The sequence below is a fragment of the Melopsittacus undulatus genome, chromosome 7 (assembly GCF_012275295.1).
Source record: "Melopsittacus undulatus isolate bMelUnd1 chromosome 7, bMelUnd1.mat.Z, whole genome shotgun sequence".
NCBI lineage: Eukaryota > Metazoa > Chordata > Aves > Psittaciformes > Psittaculidae > Melopsittacus > Melopsittacus undulatus.
Genome location: NC_047533.1, coordinates 25,583,877 through 25,609,902, shown reverse-complemented (window position 1 = coordinate 25,609,902; position 26,026 = coordinate 25,583,877). Strand labels below are relative to the sequence as shown.

Here is a 26,026-nt window from a genome sequence, read left to right as displayed (position 1 = left end):
AAAAAAGCTGTCTCTCTGCAGACTGACATTGGTTTAAGACAGCTGGTTACAGGATGAGAACAGACCCACTCAGGGTGGCTTTGCCAGAGGACAAACATTCACACAAACTGAACATTTAGGAGAGCAGGGTGGAATCAACTACATCTTTTAAGCAAAGTTAATAAACTCCTTGAGGCATAGATGAAATGAGTGAATCTGGGATCAAATTCTAAAACCAAGTTATGGTATAGCAAGATATTCTGGATCATAAGTTATAGTACAGTAAGTAAAGACAGGTAGTAGGAAATCTCCAAGAAAGGGAAGTAGGATTTCTGGCTGGACATTGGGGCTATACATATACCAAGTTGGCTGAAGGTAAGCATAACGTGCAGAATGATATATTTGGCATTACTGAGCATTAGATGTTCTGCAAGAAGTATAGGCTGCAATAGGAATGAGTTACTGGCATCATAGACCTGATAAAGGAGTGGAGAATAAATGTGGAAAAATATTATGGGTTTTTTAAACCATATTGCTCTTGAAGCATGTCCTGGAAGATTAGATATGATGGTTATAGAAAGAGGAGAGGATTTTATTGTCAAATTTTCTCTGATACAGGATGTGAACATTTGGTTGAGAATGTGAGAAAAGACTGATAAATTTCGGATTATTATTCCCCAAGCTGGTAAAAAAATGTGGGACATGGGAAAAGGCAGCACAGCACTAGTCATCTCAGTGTCCTGTGGCATTGCGGGGGATATCACAAGCATACAGCACCAAATATCAAAGATCCTGGCTGTGAACCCACATCCCATGGAAAGCACATTAATGGGTCTCTCTAAAACACTGAGGAAGAGTACAGATTAAACTTTCTGATAGGTTTTTGTTTGTCAGTCTTGCTTTAGTTATTCTTGCTTCTCAGCTGATGTGAAGGATAGTCTCTTTAAGTTAGAAGTACAGTTCTGCTGTTTGATAGTATTCTAGTAAATTTTATTCTGTGATTATGATAAAAAGGAAAACTTATCAGTATCGATTATTGCCATCAAGCTGTAATGAGAGGCTGCTTGATTTTCCTATAACACTAAAAGCGATCATTGCATTATCTCGAACATACAAGATTACTGTTTATTGTATTTGTGCTTATTTAACAAAAAAACTACAAGTTTTCACTGAGTCATTTAATTCTGCAGACCGAGGTATTGAACTTTTCTCTCTGCCTTATTAGATCTCTGAGGCAGTATAAAACACTCATTTTCAGCACAGTTATTTTAATACATAAAGTTTAACATAAATATATAATTCAACAGGTTTAGAGGCTTTTTGCTGGAGTACAATGTCTCTGTCATACTGTGTGCTATTCCCACCTGTCATATGATGGGAAAAAAGATCATATGCAAATGAAGTTTGGGGGTAAGACACAGTCTAGATGTTCTTCAAAGTCTCAGACACTGGCTCAAATCAGGGGCAGAATCCCAAACAGAAACACTATAAAATAGGTACCAGGGGTTAGCTCAGAAGATACTCAGATTTAGATGATTCTTCTTAGATTTATCATTCTCACTCATTTATAATTTACCTGACTTGACATCAGAGAGGAATTTCTCCCATATATGACAGGCAAAAATACATCCACCAGATTTAATACTTATAAAGTAAAATTGCCACTGTTAAGTGGCTATTTGATGAGCATTCACATTAAAATGATGACATTTGAAGATTTCCTATTGATCATTATTTGCCTATTTCGAACAAATTATGATCAATAATGAAAATAATAACTTGTAGACAACCCTTCTGACAGATTACGTAGCTCTTGCTTGTTTTATACAGTTACAAAAGGTTTTTTTCTTCAAATAAAAATATAACTCTCTGTCAGCCACCTGAAGGCAGTAACCTGCAGCATATTTCTTTTATAGGCTTTAAACTTTTAGGTCACTAAAGGGTAATAAATTTTGTCGAACTTAATATCTGATTGTTGGGAGGAGTATCTTTTAAGCAAACCTTGGTTTCATTAAGATGATCCTTCACTTAGTGGAAAAAAAAATGAGGCCTCATCATGTCTTATTGCCACAGGGTTTTTCTTGAATGGAAAAATTCTTGGATTTCATAAAGCTTTTAATTAATTTGAAACCGATTTTTCAAAGCAGAGTGTAGAAACTAGAAGCAGCTTAAGCTGCAAGTATTTTTAACAGCCATTTCCTTCTAATGCAATTATTTCCTGATTCATCACCCCTAAACAAATCATTGCAAGAGGAAAGAAAAATAAGATTAAGCATAAAGATTTATTTCTAATAATTTTTACTTTTCAAATTATCATTGGATTACAATGTCCTTTACTATCATCTCTAAATTGTTTAAAGCTAACCAACCTAAATTCTTTTCCTTACTTAATTATTTAGATCATAAATATATCCTGTTGAAAGTATTTGTGGTTAAATAATGTATCTCAGGCTAAGTGAATAAAATTAATTTTAATCCAATAATACAAAGGCATTAGCTAAAAGAAGTACCTGCAGTGTCTTCCATTATGTATTTACTCATAAAAATTGTAAAATTTAGCTCAGTAAAATTAATTTCTTATTTTCATTAATAAAACCCCAAAACCCTCAGGAATATTTTGTTCCTTTTTTCATGTGACACTGGAGTCAAAAGTAGGAAGTTTTCTTCCAATGCATGTTTCCTTACAGCATAATTTATTTCTCTTCTTTCAAGACATGTCGTGTTTGGGCAAAAGGATAATCATGGTAGTCCTGCAGAGAAGGACTTGGGGGTGTTAATCAATGAGAAAATGAACATGAGCCAGCAGTGTGCACTCACAGCCCAGAAAGCCAACCATATCCTGGGCTGCATCAAAAGGAGCGTGACCAGCATGTCAAAGGAGGTGATCCTGCCCCTCTACTCTGCTCTTGTGAGACCTCACTTGGAGTATTGTGTGCAGTTCTGGTGTCCTCAACATAAAAAGGACATGGAACTGTTGGAACAAGTCCAGAGGAGGGCCACGAGGATGATCAGGGGACTGGAGCACCTCCCATATGAAGACAGGCTGAGAAAGTTGGGTCTGTTCAGCCTGGAGAAGAGAAGGCTGCGTGGAGACCTCATAGCAGCCTTCCAGTATCTGAAGAGGGCCTACAGGGATGCTGGGGAGGGACTATTCATTAAGGACTGTAGTGATAGGACAAGGGGTAATGGGTTCAAACTTAGCAGAGGTTTAGACTGGATACAAGGAAGAAATTCTTTACTGTGAGGGTGGTGAGGTACTGGAATGGGTTGCCCAGGGAGGTAGTGAATGCTCCATCCCTGGCAGTGTTCAAGACCAGGTTGGATGAAGGCTTGGGTGATATGGTTTATTGTGAGTTGTCCCTGCCCATGGCAGTGGGGTTGGAACTAGATGATCTTGAGGTGCTTTCCAATCCTAACTATTCTATGATTCTATGATTCTATGCTCTATTCATTCATATTTACGAATTCCCAGGTGCTGCAAAATAGCTCAGGTGATTGAACACCTTGGAGAGCTTCAAGACACACTGCATTCTTTTTTTAAAAGGGCATTTAAACTATATGCTATATAGCATTAATTATGTAACTCTGTATTTCACAGCACGTCACTTACAAAGGGAAGATAGTCTAGACCAAATCAACCAAGAATTTAAAACATTAGAATGTTTCGCATTGATTTAAGAGGACTACGTCTGAGTTCAGCAAACTTTAGAATCAAGCACAGAGGTCAGTAAGCTGTATGCCTGATGTAACTTTTAGATATGAGCTGAAAGGCAACTAGTTTATGCAGCATTGCCTGCAAAAACTCTCATCATTCCAAATGAATATAAAATACTTTATTACAGTAGGCTGCTGGCAGGTAAGACAGTCGATCTCTTTTATGCACCTTTAGAAATAGTACTCCAAGGAAACAACCAGAGATTGAATGGAAATCAACTCCCAGGCACACTATTTTTTATTGAAAATGGCTGGATTTTTTCCACAGCAAATGACTGTCCACTAGTGTGTTAAAAAACTAAGCTACTCCATAACAGAGCAAACCCAGAAATGTTTATTAAATGGTGTCATATTAAATAGTGTAATATTAGATCAAATTCATAATCACTATGGTCTAAAACTGTGCAAGTGAGAAATAAATTACTCTGAAACACCCCAATATTATTGCCAAAACAATTAAGTGAGGAAGATGAACACTGCTTAAAGTGTTCCTCCCTATTTAGAGTGAGAAACTTGCTTACACTCTACTCTTATGAACAGTAAAATTTTCTGCAGAGTAGACCAGTCATATTCTCAGATTCCAGCCTGAGACTATGTGAAATGAAAGTACATGTAGGCTTGTCAACATGTGATCATCTGTTGAAATTGAGTATATTAGTTTCCTCAGTATGACATGGCTTTTTACTTGGAGAGTGCCACATGCATTAAAAACATTCATTCTTTTCTTAAAATTCATCAGATCAATATTAATAACAGGAAGTGAAGAAAAAAGATTTTAGGTCAAAACCTACAGAGGAAAACCTACTACTTCAGCTTTGGAGCCAAACTTCAGGAAAATAAATCTCAAAAGAAGAACTTAATCACCATCTGGTCACTAAAATTTCACATACACAACTTCTCAGAGTACTTGTTCATCTCAGATGGGTCTGAATTCACATGCATGAATGTGTGTAGATACTGAACAGGCACCTAACCTCTGCAGAGATCTTGGGCCAGGTATGAATTAGGTTGCTAGTCCCTATCACATCAGCATTTGATTTTGTTTTAGAAAATACCCATCTATATTTTCCTCTACCTCACAACAGGCAGTTGCTTCCTTCCCGAAAATCCACCAGAGAAAGTTATCCATATCCAGTCTAGTGTTTTCTGTCTAAATCTGTTTTCTTTCCCCCTCTGTTTTAAACACTCTTCTTATTTCTTTTTATTTCAAGTTTCTCCAGTTAGGTAAAGCTAGTTCAAAAGTTTTCTCCTTTCAGAATTGTGGTGAAGTCACCAGAGCATGTGTATTCTGCAGGTCATCATATACTGTAGCATCATATTTGTTTAGTCAGTCAGAGTGATATATACAATCCCCAGAGCAAGAGTCACAAAGTGTTTGTTGATTATACCTGAAGCAATTCCTTTATTTGTCAGCCAGTAGGAGCCTTTGCCATGGCAAGGCGTGCATGTAACCATGAAGATTCAAGTCCATAAGACCTCACATGCCCCTGATGTGGAAGCCAGTTCCCTGTATTTCAGTTTCTACTTTCCAGTTCTTTTACATGAAGGTAACCACTAGCTAGAGCCCACAAGAAAAAAAAGTGAAAAACTGAATTTATAGAAACATCAGAGAACAAGTTGCATTTTGCCAAGTCTTAGGACATGAATCTTGGTAAAGCAAAGTTATCTGATGGCTGTAGCATATGAGTATGGAAAATACATAGCCCACTGGAAAGCATGCTGCAAACTACAGGATTGGGAACTCAAGATCAAAAAGATTATTCTGCAAAGCCTACAGATTACCTTGCTCTCTGACAGATGCTGTAATATATGTTAATATGCAGAGCCAATGGCCAAAGAACATTTACTTGGATCCTTACTTCAGTGTAGTGGTAAGGGAAGAAACGAGAGGAGCAGAGCTTGATGAACTTAGAAAGTTTCCTATACAAAGATAAAGCTGAATTAATATTATTTATTTTATCAGAGGAGATTGCTGCTAACTCCTTGAAAACAAAGCTGCAGTACTTTTATAAATCAGACCTGAGCTGCATTCCTTTGGCCTTTCTCAGAATAACTTAAAAGTTGTATTGCTAGCTTCCTGATACACACCTTATACCAGGAACTGTCATATCCCTGAGCTGGTTTCTAGTTTTACCTTAGTAATGTTGTCATTCTGTCACCTTCAGTGCTTATAGAATAGAGCAAGCTGAGAAGCCAGACTCAAAACCCTACCAAAGGTGGTAAAATGTAATAAAAACATCTTCTTTAAAAAAAAAAAAAAAACTTATTTTGTTTTTGATGAAGGCTGTTACAAGGAAAATAGAGCTGGAGAGAAAAAGATGGTAGTTCAGTTGACGTCAGAGGAGAAAAGAACTTTTCCAGTATTGGAAATTTGTTATAGGTGTCTTGAGAAATATATAGTGCCTGAAGAATGCTCTATTTGAGAGCACTATGTTTCCTGTGTTTTATTTATCTTCTAGTCTCCTATAAAAAAAATGAAAAAAAGGTGTTTACTAAACATGACCCTTTGCTTTCATCATTTCTCCTTCTAAAAGGAAAACTAAAGAGGTTTTGCTGCATCTTTGCTTGAAGGAGTTAAGTGCCTCTCTTAGAAAAGTGGTGCCTTGAATAGGACTCTCTAGGTTTCTTTCATGGCCCCTGGAGACAAATTAGGAAATGAAGTTTCTATTTGTCTTAGTCTGAAAATAAGTCATCTTTTGATTGCCTGAGAGGTGGGAAAACCAGCTTCAAGCCCTTATTCCAGGTCAATGAAGAACATTTTCAATGAATTTGTGTAACATACTTTGAGAAGTTACAGAAGTTTGGACACATGGTTCTTAACTAGATGAAGGGTGATATGGGCTATCTCATCAAGCAAAATGTCTTGGAGTGAAGACTCTGGAATTGCAGTATCACAAAAAGACTGGCATTTTCTTCAACAGTAATTTCCCTCAAGGACAAATTTGCTTATGCCATCTTAAGTGCAGTATTCACTACTGTGAATGTGCTCACTCCCTAGACCCACAGCATGTTAACAACTGAAGTAAGTTTTTGTGCATCAGTTATGACAACATTCTACATATTGGTATTTTTATGTTCCATTCCATTCGTTATCATAGCAGTCTAGGCTGCAATATTAGCCAGAAATGGAGGCTACATGACAGTAATAGAAAAAGGGAACTGTATTTTCTTTCTTCTTATCCAGGCAGTAATAAGTTAAGCACATCTGTAGTTCAGAGTTTTATAGCTGGAGTGATGCTAAGCACTGTGGATGACATCTGCAGAAAACATAATCTCTCTTATTTTATCCAGACACTCCCTCTTAGCCTTACTGTAGAAGCTGTAGGAGCAGTAGAATCAAGCCTGCACATTCAGTATCTCATAGAATATACGTAACTCCCTTTAGACTGAAATGGTCAAAAAGATTAGTTAGTCCAGCTTGCCCAACTCTTCAGCATAGCTGCCACTTCTAGACATCGCAAGTGAGAGGAGGTGGAGGAAAGTTTGTTGTCTGCTGTTTCAGGTGAGGGAAATAAGGCATCAGGAAACACAAATGTTATCAGAAGGGGCTTTTTTTTTTTGTAAGCCATATGTTGTGCAGCTGTAGCTATCCTGTTTTATACCATAGCTATGCTGTGCCCAGTCACTGAAAGGAAAGCCGAGTTTCCCATCACAGACAAAGGAAGGTTGTATGGGGAAGTGAGAAGGAAAGTGGGATCCCCACCAGATTAAGCAGCATCTGGTAAAGCCAACTCCACCTACCTAACCCTAGTGAATACAGCTTTACAAAGAATGAACAAAAAGCAAAAAACTTTGCCTGGCTTGACATTTGCTAAAGCAGTTTGGGCAGGATAAAATGCCTACCATGGAAGCCTTTTCTAGCCAACACCAATTTCAACAACATGCTAAACCTATGTATTGCTTGTTCCAGTACAAACTGACTATAGGAACAGGAGGAAGATGTGCAACGTCTACATAAGCAGAAGATAGTGCTCCATTAAAGTACCCTATTAAAAAGTACTCTGTGGATGTGCATAAATGCTATTCCAAACTGAAATATCTTCAATGTGGAGAGTACACAGTGCAATGAGTCTATTTGCTGTCTCTTGTCCTCATAGGAAAACCCACCAAAAATGACAAAGGTGTGTATAGTGTTTGTATTGTCTAGGGATAGAGAAGTGGCCCTCCTGTAGGGAACAGAATCCCTAAAACACTCATGCCAGGCTAGCCAATCAAACCACAACAGTTACTAACCTGAAAAAACAGAAATCTTATCCTCAGTTGCTTTGAATGCAATTTATAAAGCTATTTGATATTCTCAGTTGATCACTGTAAGACCTACTGTAATATATAGGATCATAAATCTCTGAGATAGTACAACAGTTATCAACATCTACTATATTAATAATTTATGTAACTTTAACAACATTTATTTAGTACAAAACACAAAGCAGTACTGAAAGAGAAAACTGATTAATGGACATTCAAGAAATGTTTCTGTTCTCTTGCCAATTAAAATTCAGGCCAGAATTCAACCGTCTTGGGCTAGTTCACATTACAAAATCTGTATTCCTGCTGATCTTGAAAGCAGCAACTATTCAATTATCTGAAGCTTAAGTTTCATTTTGCTGTAACATTGAGGGCATGGTGCAGAAACATACACTCTTGCTGATGATAGCCTATAGAAAAATGGAAGACTCCATATCCAAAGGACGGCTCATACAATAACTTTTGAAGACTACAAATGTCTTTATAAAGGAAGTAGAAAAATATATTTCAGAGTTCATTATTGTCGTGGTTTAAACCAAGTCCGCACAGTTCGTTCACTCACTCCCCCCCCGTGCTCCCCCAACTCACGGAGAGTTAGGAAGGAGAATCCAAAGAATGTAGCCCCCACGGGTTGAGATAAGAACAGTTTAATAGCTAAGGTATAACATAAATCACTACTGCTACTACAGCTACAAATAATAATGATAAAGCCAATAACAAGTGAAGAGAATATGACACCTCACCAGCCACCAACCCATAACTCACCCCACGCTGCCCGACCGAGCACCAACTGATACCTCCTCCATCCCCACAGAGCTCTAGCTCTTCCAGGTCTCTCCCGGTTACCTCCTGGGTATGATGTGCTATGGTATGGAATACCTCTTTGGCTAGCCTGGGTCAGGTGTCCTGTCTCTCCTTTCTCCTGGCCTCCCCTCCTCCCTGGCAGAGCATGAGCTCAGAAAAGGCCTTGGACAAACCAAACATTTGAGCAGTAACTCAAAACATACTTGCTATCAGCAACCATTCTCAGCCCAAAAGTCAAAACACAGCACTGCGCCAGCTACCAAGAAGGAGAAAAATGACTGCTACTGCTCAAACCAGGTCAATTATATTGTTAGCAACCTAAGTTTAAAACAGCAGAAATGACCAAACAAGCAGAAGTATACTACAAATGGAGTTTTATTGACTGAACTGGATAAACAGATAAATTTTAAAAAATCATATTACAAACTGGTGCAGTGTCATAAAATCAGTTTGCACATGTGGAGGTGCCATTCTTAGCCTGCACAGCTCCTGCAGCGCTGTAGCCCATTTTCATTACAAGCAGTACACTTGAGGGCTTTGAATGAGTCCGTAAAGCAGTTCCGAAACACAGACATCTTGCTCCCATGGCACGCTGAGCACGGCAGGAAACCAAAGCCACCACAGGAGGTACACTCGTGAGGATGCTGAACTCTCTGTGCAAAGAAAAATGTGAAAAAGACAAAAATTTTACCTTATCAACTACCATAAGCTCTAGAAAATGAGGGCTTCAGAACAGATGGGAATTCCCATCTTGAGCAACATACACTGCCCTATTTCACAGTACACCACCATGGAAGACCATTATGTCTGCCTTTTCCTTTGATCAGATCCACATGCAGTGGTCAGAGAGGCTCACTGCAGGATCATCAGTCACATTATACCTTAGTAGCCTGTGTTTATACTTCCCAAAATAGCTAGCTAAAGGATAGCTTTTGTACATTACTCTGATATAGTTTAGGTCTAGAACAATTCTAAGAAGTATTGTAATTGACTGAATCTAAACTCTAGGTAGTTTATGTTGATGTTATATTTCCTATGTTGTACATTAAGATATTATGACTTCTAGCATTTGCATGCTTGTGCTGAACATATTGTTCCCATTACAAGGCTTGGGCTCCGTCAGTTGTCCAAATTCCTGAGTAAAACAATAATTTTACTCTATTTTGTATTGGATTAAAGGCATTGGGGAACACAAGAAGAGAATTCAGACATTTTTAAGTTTAACTTGCTGAAAATGGGGCTGGTTTGTTTAATGATAGCCTTAAAGTTCTCTATCAGAGAAATAAAAGGTACACCAAGTTGGGTACTTACTAAAGTGCAGATAAGTGGCTTTAGCATTACACTGTTGAGTAAAGATTTTATAGATATATTGACAAAAGAAGAAAAATTCAAACAATTCCATGCACCACTAAAAATCAGTCAAAAATTATTACCAATGTATACTAAAATATATACAGATAAGATAGTCCTTCTTGTAGCTTCATAGAGAAAACTAAGGAGTTTTCTGCAAAATCACTAATAATAGCATTCGCTTATTGACAACACGGATGAACACAAAAAAAGGTGGGTTTTGCTCAGTAGCTCATAAACTTGCTGTTGTTCTTCATCGTGCAAGCCACTTAATTAGCTACAGGTTAATTTAAAAGTTACTATTAACTTTTTAATAAGTATTTAATGTAAAATTATCATTCCTTTTATCTCAGAAGTACTCACATGTTTTATAATTGATGATGGCATTTTACTTCATTACTTCATTACTGAAAATAATCTTAAAATTTTAAGATAATAATATTTTAATCTCTACATTCATTATTGTTTGTTAGGTTTGTAAGTAACTACCTTTCCATTTAGCTAAAAGAACTAACAAAAAAAAAAAAAACAAATGAAAAATGGCTTTAGCAGTTTGTGTCATCATGTTCTGCATCTTCAGTAATGGAAAACCTGACTGACCCTTATAAGTGTAGCAAATCCATTTAAAAAAAACAACAAAAACCAAACAAATAAAATCCACTGAAGCAGTGAGTCAATAAGCAGTTATCAGTCTGTTGTAGTCTGGCATTGTAATTTCTGTCCCAGTATTAGGACACACATTGCACTAGGTAATAATGTTATGCAACCCCCCAAAAGCAGGATCTGAGGATCTTTAAGTCCAAAATAATGAAACATATTAAGGAGGTGTATCGACTAACCTTCGTATTCATCCATAAGAATGCTGCATGTTTTAATCATATCTTTACTTTTGCTTAATAGTTTCTGGTTAGCTATCCAATGTGGTTCAATAGGGCCAACAGGCTCTTTGCATTTTATACAGAAACACATAAAACGTCATGAGGCAAGGAGGGTTTTGTTAAGTTAAGGAACAGGCCACACAAATGCAGAAGGTACTGCCTGTACTGTTAGGGGATGAGGCAGATCATGATTAGCTGAACAGTGTTCAATCTATCTCCTGAATAAGACAAGGGTGAATAACCCTTGGGCTCAGCCTGACTGGAACTTCTGGAGGAGTTCAAGAAGGAGATTGTCTATAAGAAACCAACATGTCTAACAAAGTGATAAACTCAAAGATGTATGGTATACAAAGAGTTACTGAGAGCATGTTAGGAAAGCATATGCTGTAGTCTGGCTAAATGCAGGGCAAGTAAAGCTTTGGGGTTAAATTAACTAGACGTATGTTTGCTTTTTCATCAGTGTCTTTTACAAATACCATATCCTCATTATCTATTTTTAATGTTAATACTACATATTTGTGAAGTTTATGTGTTATCTTAATTTGATTAGGGGTGATCTCAAAATAATAAGATCATTAATAGCAATACATTCCTTTTCTAAGGACACAGCTATCTATAGATATTATGACACAGGTCTCCCCAAAATGTTCTTTGCTGCAGACTATCCAAAGGAAAACAGAAAATACCTTGAGCAGACAAGAGCACAAGACCAGCAGAAAACTGATGACTGGTAGAGCTCCTAGCTTACAACAGAGCTGTGGGAGCAGACCCACACTTCAAGAGTCTTCAGGGAGCATGCATCAGCTGACCATAATAAGAGGCAAACTTATCCCAGAGAACTTCAATGTGCATGGCAAGCTAGGAGCTGGAAAAAAGCATGGTAACTTGTAATTTGAAATCTGTGCAAATTGATGGATTTGGAAACTTCCAGCATTTGTCCAGATTTTGTAGATACCCAGCTTCAGTTCTGGTCAGAATGCAGACGTGTGGGTACCCAGCGTATTCACAGCAGTACACAGGGAAGGGGTTCAGCATCCACACAAGAGGCTTGCTTCCCCCAGGGCATAGTTAAGGTTAAATATTAAAAATGGTGTCAAAAGTTACGGGAAAATAAAAATTACTTGTCTTTCCTGCTGTGACAAAATCAAGAGAAAACAAAGATGGACATTTCAGTTTGATGCTCTTGTCATTCACATTTTCTCAAACTAATTGGGTTGTGATACTCTGATATTGTTCATTCAAAGAGAAAAAAAAAACAAAACAAAACATTTGGGATCATAAGTTAGTAACAGAAGAAAAGAAACTGTTAAAACAGGAAATTTACTCAATTGAAAATATCCAGTGCAATTTCTTATATTTATTTGAAGGAATACAATTACCTCAATTTTGGTTAAGAGATCCTGCAGTTCCCCAGATTCATTCATTAGCAGGATTTTCTCAGCACCCTATTTGAAGAAGAAAAAGGAAAAGGTCAGCTATTTTAACATGAGAAAAACAGAGATGATTAAAAGATTTGGGTTTAAAAATTTTAACAGGCTGAGGACAAATTTGACTCAAAATAAAGTATTTTGTCATTAGGTCAAACTTCGGAAAGCTAGAAGGAGAACAGAATTGCAGTTCTAACAGTAGTGCCTGAAGTTTGTTACCAGGTGGTGTATCACGTTATCTTTTGGGAATAGGTGACACAGCTTTGGAATTCTGATATGGTTCCCTTTATTTTACAAACATTCTCTTTCCTGACAGAATAAAAAAATATGTCCAGTTACCTTGTCCAAATTACAATTACAGAAATATACAACACATCAGAGAATGTAGCAAAATTAAAGGAAGAAATTGTATTTCAACTATTCTGGCAGTTGAGCATTGAATTAAGACATAAAATGCCTAATGTATAACACAAGGAGAGAAAGCGTAAAGAAAATACTGTAACAGCATTAAAGTCAGACACAGCAATGAATAATAATAATTTAGTGCAAGTGCATTACTCCTCTGAGGCGTTCTGTGACCTGAATGTGGGTTTTCTATTTTCCTCCTGAAAGTAAATGCTAAGAAATTACTGCAGACAAAATTAAAGTGTCAAAGATGACATAAAACTTTTTTCTTTTCTTTTAATTGGATGGCCACATTTGAATGCTTACACTTTACTTATGTAACCAAATTCACTGAATACTAGATACTACCACAGACACTTTCAATCAAGAGAAATCAATAAAAATTGAGGAAACTGAGGCTAGAAGTGAAGTACCTACTGCTAAGGGTGATTGGCCACATCTAAACCATGGTGGGTTCATGCCATCACTCTGCCCCAGTTTGCTGATCTCTGCAGGTGTAGGCTGTTAAATTTCATCTCCGAGTTTGCTTCTGGCATGAGCTGCGAGGTTTGGTTGGACGCTGGTACATATCTGCAGTGTGGTGGGATGCTGGTACACAGCTGAGGTGCGGTGGGATGCTGGTACATGGCTGGAATGTCCCATTACTTTGAGCTGCCCACAGTCAGCCAAACAGGGTCTCAGCCCCAGCTCCCCACTAGTACTGCTCTTCCTGTTACTGGAAGGTACAGGAAAGGCTGCTGCAGAGCACAATGAACACATTAGGATCACTAATGTACGTGTTAGTGTCCAACCATTCATAGTGCCTTGCTGGGGACTGCCAAGGCTGCAAGAGTGCAGGCCAAAAGCCAACTAAAAGCCACCAAAATATTGTGAAGGATTTTATATGACAACCTACTAAGGTTAGTTTATCTACAAAAAGTGGTTTTTTTCCAGCTTGCACTGTGTGTATATATATATATATATATAAAGAAGCACTTTTGATTCAGCTTTTTTTATTATATTCATTTCAGTTAAAAAGCAAAATAGCATTTTAGTCGATATGCATGCCAAAAAGCGGTATTTTTTAAAAAATCACTATCTACAAGGTTTTTAGTGTGATTAATTAGTCACAGAAGATGACAGAAGACAGATTGGGTAACCCTACTTGTGCTGATTCTTCTATTGAAATCTGTGACAGATCATGGGTACATAGTCTACCAACTTTGACATATGCATTAGGCTCTCTGTGTCCCCAGCAGAGCAGCTTTTAGCAGTCTATCAGCCCCTTTCACACTTGCTGTCTAATCTTTTTCTGCTTGCACACAGAACAGGCAATAGGAGTGATTGGCATTACAAAGCGAGGGTTTGCCAAGGCAGCCCACAGAGTATTTGCTCTGGGTCTCCGTACACTGCAGCAGCTTAAGAGAAAGCTTTCACTGCCCATCTAATGCAGAGACATTAAGGATTTGCAGCTTTATCGATGTAATTGCAGCACTGCAAATTCCCTACGCTAGACAAGCCCCGGTTTGCTGGTGTTTTGGAAAGGATCTCTGAGGCAGCAGTTGGCAAAAACATTCCTGTGACTCCTGCTCCATGTGACAGTGCTGCTGTATGACAACGCTGACTGGCTTTTACAGCAGTATAATTAAAACTCTGACAGGTTTGCCATTATAGATTCGTACTTTAAAGGATTTATATTTCAGATGACATTAACTTGGCCAGCTGTGTTACTTGCAAAGTGGAAAGCCTTGTTATTATGGTTTTAAAACTAAAAAAAAACAACATCCAAATGGCTATCAAAATTTTTAAGTGTTTCAGCATATCTTTTCAGATTAATGGCTGCCTCAATTAAAATTTGCATAAAAGATTCTTGCAGAGGTTACCCTTCCCTTTGGATCTGTGAATTTTAATACAGAGTCTATAATTAACAGAATAATTAAAGCAGCTGTTAAATAAGCCCATTAGCTGCTTTCTAACCACAAAATGCTGACTTTCTTTTTCTTCCTGCATTGTGCTCAGTCACTATTACCCACAAAGGGATGTGAAACATTAAGAGTCTCTCCCCACTAAGACACACATGGGGAGCATGAGGGACAGTGGCCATAAGGGTTAGAGAAGCAGCAGGGAGAACTGAGTTTTCAGTTTTGTTAACCACTTAAATTTCAAACTACCAGCCTGTGAATCTTTACTTCCTTCCTTCAATAGCTCCTTATCTTTGTGGAGGAGCCCAGGAGCTTTGGTCAGGTCTTCACCCTTCTTTTTGCAAGGAAACACCAAACCCCTCAATACATTTTTAGATCATTTTCATTCTTCAAAATATTTTCCCAGTTTTCTCTTGATAACATCCAGAAATTAACATAGTATTTTAGGTATTATCACACTAATTGCGGAACTAGGACAAATCCAAAGTCCACTACATTTCCTACTGTCCCAGCCCTGACCTGTCACTAAACCTGTCTGTTGTTCACCTGTCTTGGATGTAACATGACAATTTTCATGATGTAATTCTTCACCAAGGAATACACATAGATAGATATATGGCTCTGCATTTGACTATACTAGAACACAGAATACTTATTTTGGGAAGCAGTCTCTCTTCCACATCTTCTTTTTCTATACAGGTAAAAATTTGCATGTCACTGGGACATCTCTTGTGCACACACTTGCTCTGCGTCCCTTATTTCCTTAAAGTGAACTTTGGCTAAGTATACAGACAAGACTTCTTGTTAAGGCACCAGAATGTAATCACACATCTTACCAACACTGGAACTGCCATGTTTTTTCACTGTGGCTTACCAAGGAGACAGGTTGTATATCCCCTGCTGTCTGCCCAGAGCTCACACACTTGTCAACCTACACCACTACACCTCCCACAGTGAGGTGCACCTTGGTCACAAACACATGGGGCATGATTAAATGGAAGGCAGCCTGGAAGTCTGCCCATTAACTGAGAAAATTAACACTGCAGTGTAGTACCAGTACCAGAAATGTTGAATTTGATAGGGAAAAAAATTAAACAAAGAGCGAGCAAACGAATTGAACCCTGCTGCTCCTGAAATGTTAAACTGCAAAATGGAGAAAATACAGGGGAAAATGCTAGGTGACTCGTTGCAATAATTACATCATGGTTCTACTGACACAAAGCCGTTCATATAAACCCCACCAAGTGAACACCAGGAGAATGTGTTTACTCTGACAAAATCTGGAGGCAATTGAGAGCTACTAATTATGTATAGGCACTGGTGAGCAGCAAAAATAAACTTATAAATAATATATATAATAATTCTTGTATAACTAATAATATGTTACACAGGTATTTTCTAAAAGTCAGTCGCAAAAATAACTTCATCATTCTTGGGAAATGATCATATGCAATGAGTTAAAATAATTTTACTGTAAATCTCATGCTGTTGTGGATTTGTTACATCTGGGAAAACTAAATGGGAAACAGTTCCTTCAGGAAAAAAATGTTGAATTCACATACATGAAAACAATGTTGAATTCACATACATGAAAAAAATGTTGAATTCACATACATGAAAAAGATTCAAGTAGGTTTGTATAGCAAGTGAACACCATATTTCAATCATGTATTCAAAGTGAAAAATAAAATAAATGTATTTTAAATCCATTATGCAGTGAGCAAACATGTTTATTAAGGATTACTCTATTTGGCCTTTTTTATGTACATCCCTTTTCCACAGAATGCGTCTTTGCACAACATGAGCATCTAGCAATCCTGCCTTTGTAAAAGCATAAATAAAAGTTCCCTTTTTTTTTTTTTTTTCTCTCTGTGGCTATATTTTGGAAGTCACTTTTTATCCTGCTTTGGTGTCCCAGCAGATGGCATAATTCTATTTCAAATGGAAACAACTTCAGGTGAAAAGGAGGGATTAGATCAGCTGGTAAAGAGCATGCTGCAGAAAGAGCCTGCAATTTCCTGACAGACTGATATTTAGATAGTGTATATCAAGAAATACCATAAGTCAATTCTAAAAATATGAGATTAAAATACCTGCTGTACTTCATATATAGCTTCTGTCATGCTTTGCTTGATAGGATCTAAATATGATTTTTCTATTGCTTCTGCCCAAGTCATGGATTTGTTTCATTCCTCCTGTGCAGATAATGGTAAATTCCACAGTACTGTGAAGATTTATCCACACAGCCTGCAGTGCTCTAGCAACCTTGCCCATGCTTCTAATGGCTTGGATACTGTACACTCTATCAAATGCACATATGTTGTGTTATGGTTTTTTTGTTACATTTATCTCATTAAAAATAATCTTGTTCCCTTTCAAAACTGCTCCTATTTTAATTAGGGGTTGTGTGTGGCTTTGTGGGTTTTTTATTCCTTATGACTCATTGAAAGGTGCATGGATGGCTTAATATAGATTCCCTTTTGTATTGCTACAGGCATACTCCTTCAGGGAGGGATTTGCCAGGAAAAAAGTATTCAAAATTAAAGGAGAAGAGAGAAAAAAAATTGTTGCATTGTTAATTTGCCAACACACCAGGCTTCTGAACTTGTGTTGCATTTGCATATCAGAAGATAATTATCATAAAAAGCTTTATAGAAATGTCAACTGTTATCAATGAGACCAAATTCTGTAAATAGTTCTCAATTTCATTTTAATGAAACATAAGCTCAGCACAGGTTTCAACCAACTTGCTGTCTTTGGAGTCACTGATGCATTGTCTTCTTAAGGTGCCAAATACATCAGGCATTGACATACCTGGGAGATGAATAGTTAATTTACAGACCTTCCCAATAAGCAGAGTTCCCCCATTCTTATTTCTTTTCCTAAATGGATGAATGCCAGCCTCTCTTATGAAGGCAAAAATCTGCCATAAAATAATGGGGTTTGCTACATTTACCAGAGTGTGTGAACACAGGTCCTTTGCTCGTGCAACTGTTCAAAACAGGAAGTGTTCAAAACAACTTTAGATGAGTCCCTTAGCAACATGATTTAGTGATGGTCTTAGCAGTCCTAAAGTAATGGTTAGACTTGATGAGGTCTTTTCCAACCTAGTTGGTCCTATGATAGGTTCACTCTGGGGGTCTCCTTTCCCATCACCCTGACTGTGCTCCATTGGCAGCTCCCTGGGCTCACAATGAACTTGATTTTCCCATCCTCGTTCATCTTAACTAAAACACATTAGAAAGTGGTGCTATAGCAAGCAGCAGTGCTCCCCCAGTATGATGGTAGTTAGTGGAGAGCAGTCCAGGACAGACACCTTGTCTGCAAGCACAGGTCAGGGGCTCCCACACTTGTAAAGTTAAGGGCTGCTGCCATCCTGACTGGCATCTCCTGGACTTCTCCCTGCCCGCAATGCAGATTCTCCACAAAAATGGCACTTTTACATGGAGTAACTTTAATTCTCTCCTCGACTTAGCATCTGTTCCATTTAACTACAGTGTTCCTCATGGATTTAATAAAAAAGAGGTGGGGGGGGTTAGGGTTAGGGTTAGGGGGAAGGGGGAAGGACAAGGAAGAAGAAAGAAAACACTCCCCATGCCTGATTTTCTTCCATTATTTTTAGAAGATCAGTACCTTTTGTTTTCTTGTGTTATACAGTGTGAATGCCGTTGCCATGCTCTAGCAAATGTTTGTAGACCAGAACACAAAATTCTTTTTTCATTTGTTTTAACCTACAGGAGATAAAACCTCTTGACTACCTGGAAGCAGGTAGCTGGCCTACTAGATTTGTCTCTCCCACAGACAGCTACCTCCCTAACTCACTTGCTTTCTTTTTCTATACCTCTCCAAAGAATCTAATACAACACTGAGTTCTAATGAGAACGTGTTGCTTGTTACACTGTTGTTCCTCTGTTAAAAGACAAATTTCCCATGATTTCATGCTTTGACCTCATAGCAGCCTTCCAGTATCTGAAGGGGGCCTACAGGGATGCTGGGGAGGGACTCTTCATTAGGGACTGTAGTGATAGGACAAGGGGTAATGGGTTCAAACTTAAGCAGGGGAAGTTTAGGTTGGATATAAGGAAGAAATTCTTTACTTTTAGGGTGGTGAGGTACTGGAATGGGTTGCCCAGGGAGGTTGTGATTGCTCCATCCCTGGCAGTGTTCAAGGCCAGGCTGGACAGAGCTTTGAGTTATATGGTTTAGAAGGAGGTGTCCCTGCCCATGGCAGGGGGTCGGATCTAGATGATCTTAACGTCCCTTCCAACCCTAACTATTCTATGACTCTATTCTATGATTCTATGATGATTCTATGATCTTTGGGAAAATAAAAAAAAAAAAAAGGAGAAGCAGTGAATTAATGAGCCATCCATCATATCAAAATGACTGTAACCAGGTTTCCCCTACAGCTGAGCAAATAATTTATTCAATCCATTTCAGTATTTTAACTGAAATCTTTTGATAAATTGATCACTCACAGAGATTTTCTTAGTCGGTCATAATTCATGGCTCTTATTTTTAACATTATAATTAGGTGTGCGAATCTTAGTCTGAATCCTGCTGAATTTTAAGCTGCTTTTGAATAAAGCACCCCTGCTCCTCCTGGGGAACTCTCCAACTCAGGGGTTTGATAAAAGCATCTTATATCATGAAGTAAAATTTACTGTCTGATATTATTCTGCATATAGGTGATTTTACAGTTGCTCTAGCAGTCTGGTGAGCCCTGTTGCAGCAGATGTATTTGTTATGGTGCTCAGAAAACCTGCTTCATGCAGAGCACATAGACAGATAAGAAGGAGATGGGGAGGAAGGGGAGAAAGGGTATTCAAGTGTTTATACAGGCCCAATATCAATTAGGGCTGATCGTTGATTACATTTCATTTCATTACTTAACTCTTTTGTGAAAATGAAACTGCTAAGCAATGCAAACACAATACCCCCACTGTGTTTAAATATAGTTTGCCTTCACAAATCACAGTCTCACTGTTGGAGCTAATTGCTAGTTCTTTACCACTTAAGACAAATACCTTGTCTGAGTTCTCAAGCTGTTTTCTTTATGCCACTTTCCAGAATCTTTTTCTTCTAAACTCTGATCTCTTCAGTTTCCAAGAAATGCATTTCGAAAGTACAGGCTGGCCTTAATGGAAAGGTAATTTCAAATATCGACAGGCTTTTACACCCAGAGTACCAGAGACCAAACTTGGACTATAGTTATCCATTTGGATTTTATGTCTGGCAACAGGACAGAGTTGGGCTGGTTTTTTATCTCTTACTGTTAGTCTTTTCTAAAAGGAAGTAGTGATCAATTCTGTGTTGAAAACAGTGTTCGGTTGATTACAGATACTCATACAGACTACATCATAAAATTCAGTATGTGTTTCAGGTCTGACTCTTCAGCTGTTAGTTTCATATTCACAATAGGTATTACTAAAACACAGGCTTATGCTATACGCATTCATCTTCTTTCATCAATCTTACATACAAGTTCCCTTAAGGGGAAGAAAAAATAAAATCTATTTCTCTAGATTTTCAGTTTCAGCTACAAAGATAAGCTATTACTGAAGAAAGATGGGACAGCTTAGATTGTGTTACTGACTCTTATTCCCTTCCTGATAGCTTCTCTCAAGTTATCTTCAGGTCAAACTTATCAGTGTAGATCTGTACAGCACATACCCCAAAGGGATCTCAGTCTTTGATTGTACCCATCATTCCAGCATTGCAAGCAATTTTCTAAAAGCCCTGTTTCTAATTCATCAAGATTTTCATCTGTTCTTCCAAACTGCAAAACAAAACATAGGCTTATGCTTTACTTACCCCAAGATAATGGCCATCAATAAACACCACAGGGAGTGAGGGAACTTCACAGACCCTCCTACATCTTTCATCCAGTTCTTTTCCATAGTCGCTGTTCAGAGCAATGTTTTTTTCTTCAAATTTAACTCTGTGATTTTGAAAGATCTTTCTGACCAGTTCACATCTTTCAAAAGTGGTTCTCACCACACGAAGGCTGGTGGTATAAATCACTATGCGGCCAAACTCCGGCACTGTTGATACCTGCAAAAAAAAAAAGGTTCCCATTATCATCAAGATGTTAATAACTTCCAAGTGTTAAAAAAAATTCATTTCAATTATTATTTAAGAAAAGAAAATTGCATCTTGAAAACATAATCCAACATTCTACTTTTTCCAAATGTAAAGATGGAAGGGAAGGAATTAAGTTCTTGCAATGACCAATTTAAGGCAATTCAAGCCATTTCCCTAAGCAAGATGCAACTTCTGTTGGAAAGTTTTGGAGATGGTGAATCAAGTTAAACATTTTCAAAAAACAGATATATTTTAGATCCTGGCAGAATTCGAAATGTGAATAAATCATCACTGTTTTGTTGATGTCTGATTCTGTTATAACAATGACTCTTCTTTCCACAAACACAGTCTAGTAGTACCCAGATTGATCTTAAGGTCCTTTCCACTCCTAACTATTCTATGATTCTATGATTCTAAAACTTGCTAGCTCAGGTGCTATTGACAGCCTCCTTTAAGCAAGGGTGGGAGCCTAAGTCTAAGCCTCATCACATCCATAAGCCACTGTTAGAGCACTTTGGGTCTCTCCCCTCTAAACTAGATTACGACTGCAGAGGAGACAGTCATATCCCTAATTTTTAGGATAGTTCCACATCAAGTTACTCTAACATCCAACAAACAATAAAAAAATGTACGTTCTGTGAATATTCAGCATCTGATTCAAAGCCTGCTGCAGCTAGAGGAGACAGTTCCCTTGGCTATGAAAAGTTTCATAATACAGTCCAGTTCAGTTTTCACTTTTTAGCCACTTCTTTGCACATAAAAGTTTATGCCCCATCTTTCCTTTCTGGGATGAAAACAATTAGGAAATGTAAACATTGCAGGAATTATTTTTCCAAGAGAGGGGTACTTTTTCAGAGAGCCTGAGAATTATTGCCTTAAACAAAGATATTATGTTCAGAAAAATAGCTAAAACTCTAGCTTTTTAAAAAGGCCTTTTCAAGATTTTCAAATTATCCATTACATTCACCAACTGATATTTAATTATTTCAGCAGTATTTCAGGAGTAAAACCACCAGTTATAAAATAAAAAACAAAGGTTCCTGTACTGCCTGTAGCAACCTATGGAAAATGAACCTTGATGGATGAATAGATAATTTTTGAACTATGCCATCTAATGTGTAAAGACACAGTTGTAAAACTGGGCAGATGCCATTGCAGATTTTGCCTCATTACAAAGTCAGGATTTATCTTACTAAAAAAAAAAAAAAAAATCATTTCAAAAAACATATTCTGCTTAGAAAGGTGTTTACAAGGTTTGACATACAGTGAAGAGTTCTTAGGAAAAGCAGTTGTATTTCACAGCTCATTTATAGATCCCTGGAAGTGTAAATGCAAAAATATGTAATGTAATGACTTTCCCATTCTGGAAGGAAACATGTTGTGATAGGTTAGTACTTATTTCTCTTTGAATGGACACAAGTATCCAGATTAACAAATGGTATAAAAAATGGGGGGCTACTTTTTTCCTCTTTGGAGTGAAAATACGTTTTGAAGTACAAAATTATTCAACTGGATGGAAATTCTGTTTGTTCCCAGACACTAGAGGCTGGCAGTATAGATACAGACAGTCATTATCTAGTGAAGCATCAGGACTGTGGTGTCTCTGCAGCATGCTAATACGCAGCTGAAGAGATGGAAAAATGTAAAGTTGTAAGGTGATCTGGAAAGATATCAAGTGGAAGGTGTGTACACAGAGTCACTTTTATATTTATTCCTTTGGTTTTCCTCATGTGGCAGTGGAGAAATATCCTTGTTTCCCCTGTGAAGAAACATCAAGCACACAGACTAAATAATTTTTCAGGGAAATTTTAGTAAACACCTGTTTACCTACAAAGGCACAGAACTTGTCCTTGATAGGGCTTTATCATACCAGGAAAATACTTCCTGTCACCTGCCTGAAGCCACACTGGCAATTAGAAATAGGAGTCAAGACAGAGAGATTTACAAGGTTTTTATTAATAAGAATATATACTCATTTTTATTTCGCTACCCAACTCACTGGCTACAGCTTGTAATATTCAGTTACTGGAATACGCCTTTGAAGTAAATCATCAGAATAATGTTTGAACACTGTGCTCTTCCCAGGTTGTGCAATTCCTGTGACAAAAACGTAACAAATTACAAGCTACATAAACAAATTAATAGAAAGATACTGTAAAAAATTAGCTTAGGCAATTTTGCATAAAAAGCTTCAAATTAGAATAATCTCATATAACTCACAAATACACATAAAATTTTAGCTGAAGTTAAGCAGTTAGTGAGCATGAAAAATCTTTACTTAGGCAGTGGAACAAAAGATTGGAGCAACTGACCACTTTCTCACATTTCTTATAAGTGGGATTTTCATTGAAACCTGAAGTTTACAGATATCATTTGGCCTGATGTGACAACTCTTGTGTCAGATTCAGAAAACCCCACGCACATAGGCCTAGAATGTGCTTTAGAGAAAGCACCTATGCAGAAAGGCTGCAAAAGAAGGATTAAGGTTTCAGAGGGAACTAAAGTTGCTTTAGTAATAATCCTCTACAACATTCACGGGTCTTATTTTAACAGTGATACCATCTCCCCAAAGGTCCAAATGCAACATTTGTTTTACTGCATCAGCCTGCAGAGCTTGTATTTTGCTTGGGAGCATCAAAGCAGCCAGCAATAGCAGTAGCATGACTAGCACCACTTCATGGCACTCTGAATACTTAGGAACAGCAGCCCTTTTTTGATCAGTCCAGAGAGAAAAAGTAATTATTTTATCAGTCCAAAGCTGAACATGAGAATACATGAGAAAAGATATTTCTTATTTTGCACCTGACGTAGTCTTTTCCCAGACTTCTCTACCAGGTGGATCAGGGCTTCTGCAAATGAGGAGTTAGTTACACTTTGGTGCACAACTGGGGGAAATCTATCCCTCTGCCATCCCACTGGCATCCGTCTGACATGGTTGCAATTAATTGTAATCATTAACGAGTAAATATTCTGCAAAAAGCATGAAGGATGTCATGCTATGAGGCTAAATACCTGAGCTTAGTATCAAGAGACACCACAGGACAAAGGAAGAAATTGCTGGTGAAATAGAGAAAGCTTCATAGAGTGAGCAGGTAAGCAAGAAAATGGAGGGATGCAAGGGACTTGAAAAGGGTGAAAAATCCAGAAATAACAAAAAATATATAATAAAGCAAAATCTGATATGTCAGGATACTGGCAAATGAAGAGTAGTACAAAGCAGGTGTGTAAACAAACATTAGAAATCTAACAAAAAAAAAGAGACAGTAAAATGAAACAAGCTAATGGTAAAGCAGAGAATGTCACTGAAATACAACATCTTTTTTTAAAAGGAATCCTGGTAGTCAGTGTAAGTGTCCAACAACAAATATGTGAATCTCCAAGTGGTTTTAATATTTTGGAATATTCTTTAAGAAAGCTTTGTGTATTACTGGAGCTGCAGAAATATGAAATATTTGGGAATTTTACTCCTAAAATATGTGTCTGAGGTTTTACCTTTTCTGTATTAGCTGACATGACAATAACAACAGTCTTCTCGGCAGCTCTGAAAATATGGTGTAACAGTCAGGTGCTTCCATGGTGCTTCTGAAAACCAGCTGAATATATATGCCATTAAACTCTCATGGACGTCACTGGGTTCAGGCCTTCCCCATGGTATTCTATCCTTAGCTTCTGGATTCAGCTGCAACTGAGGTAGCAGCAACAAGATTTTGTGTTTCTCTGCTCCATAACTACTCTTGCTCTGTCCTGTCCCCCTAGCTTGAGAAGTTATCTCTCACACTTCTATTTCTGAAGTGAATTTATAAAATGAATTACTGAATAATAATAGTAGATAATTCCTTCAGCATATCTGACACAAATTGCTTTCCCAAGGCTATAAATTTTCTTTAATATTTTTCACGGCATTTTTATATTTGCCTTGTTGACTTTGAGTGGCTCTTTATTTTTGGACCAGAACTGATAACGTGGATATTTTTGCAGCACAGCTAAGAGCTGGCCAAATTCAGAGCAGAGGAAGTGGTCTAAGCCAGTGCTTTTCTACTCCTGGTGTAAAGACCATTGCTGGACCCTGAGGCATAAAGATTGCTCATGAAACAGCGGTAACATTTTGGTTTTCAAAACCTTTGTATACAACCATGTCTGCAAGCAAGTAGGCAGACAAGCCCAGCAGTAAGAATACTGGTGACTTTAGCCTCATTTTTCTTTTGTTGCAAATGAAAACTATGACAACAACACTGGAAAAATAACCATAGACTATTTATTTTTTAAATCTTCTCTCTAGGTAGAAGGTATAAACATGATTCTATGATTCTATGTTTTTTTACTTCATTGGTGTGAAAAGAATATCTATTTACCATCATATCCATGTATAGTTTATTTCAATGGTGGCATCGTAAATTTGCAGTCTGTTCTTTCAAAGTAAAAAGAAATTTAAAAAAAAAAAGAAAAATGCACCACCAAACCCACTCTATACGTTATATTCATTATATGAGCAACTGTATTCCTCCAAAAGCAGAATATTTTTCTGCTAAGATTAATGAGCTTGTATAGTACTTCCACAATGTTAACACTAACCTGTATCACATACGAGGTTAGTATAGGTTTTTACTATGTTCGTATATAACATTCAACTTAATGTTATTCACGTGGTAGCGAATTGTTTCTGTGACCTAAATTAATGGCTGATATGCCCTTCTCTGTCTCAGAATATCATCTTTCAACATCCCAGGCTGTTCTACTGAAATACTCACCCCTTGGCTCTGTAATTAGATACTATCGGACTGGAAGAAGTATCTGCTGTCCACTAAGTAGGCTGAGGCAGAAATCTAGAGCACATTACAATCCCTGTTCCAGAGATACTTCAGTGAGAAAATGTAGCATTCATGATCTAGAGGAAATATGAAAATGCTGAGCAAGAGAAAACAAGCATATATATGCTTATGTACGCATATATGTGCATACATATATGTGTTTATGTAGCCATGCATTTGTAGAAGCTTTGAATTAAGCTGCTGACTTTGTAATTGATATTTTATAGCTTATAGCTTGAATTAGTACCAATAACTGAGTGGCAAGAAGAATTATTGTCTAACACTAATTTTTTGACCACAGTCTGGTTTGGACTTTTCATTTTCCACTCAGAAAGAGAAGTGAAGAAAACAGCTATGGCTTTCTTGTTGAAGAACTTCTGCAGGGAGAAAAATAAAAAAATCAATTTAAACTTTTCATTTCTGCAAGG

General features: G+C 37.5%; 1 protein-coding gene across 1 annotated transcript in view; it reads right to left on the bottom strand.

Moving 5' to 3' along the window:
• Nucleotides 1-9,218: 9,218 nt before the first annotated feature.
• The window catches only part of GRXCR1 (glutaredoxin and cysteine rich domain containing 1), a 38,904-nt gene continuing 22,096 nt past the window's right edge, over nt 9,219-26,026 (bottom strand). The window contains exons 3-5 of the mRNA XM_005149106.1: nt 20,521-20,760; nt 12,353-12,418; nt 9,219-9,398 (exon numbers count right to left, since the gene is read on the bottom strand). Of these exons, the coding sequence (XP_005149163.1) occupies nt 9,219-9,398; nt 12,353-12,418; nt 20,521-20,760 (486 nt within the window). The remainder of the gene's footprint in view (nt 9,399-12,352; nt 12,419-20,520; nt 20,761-26,026) is intronic.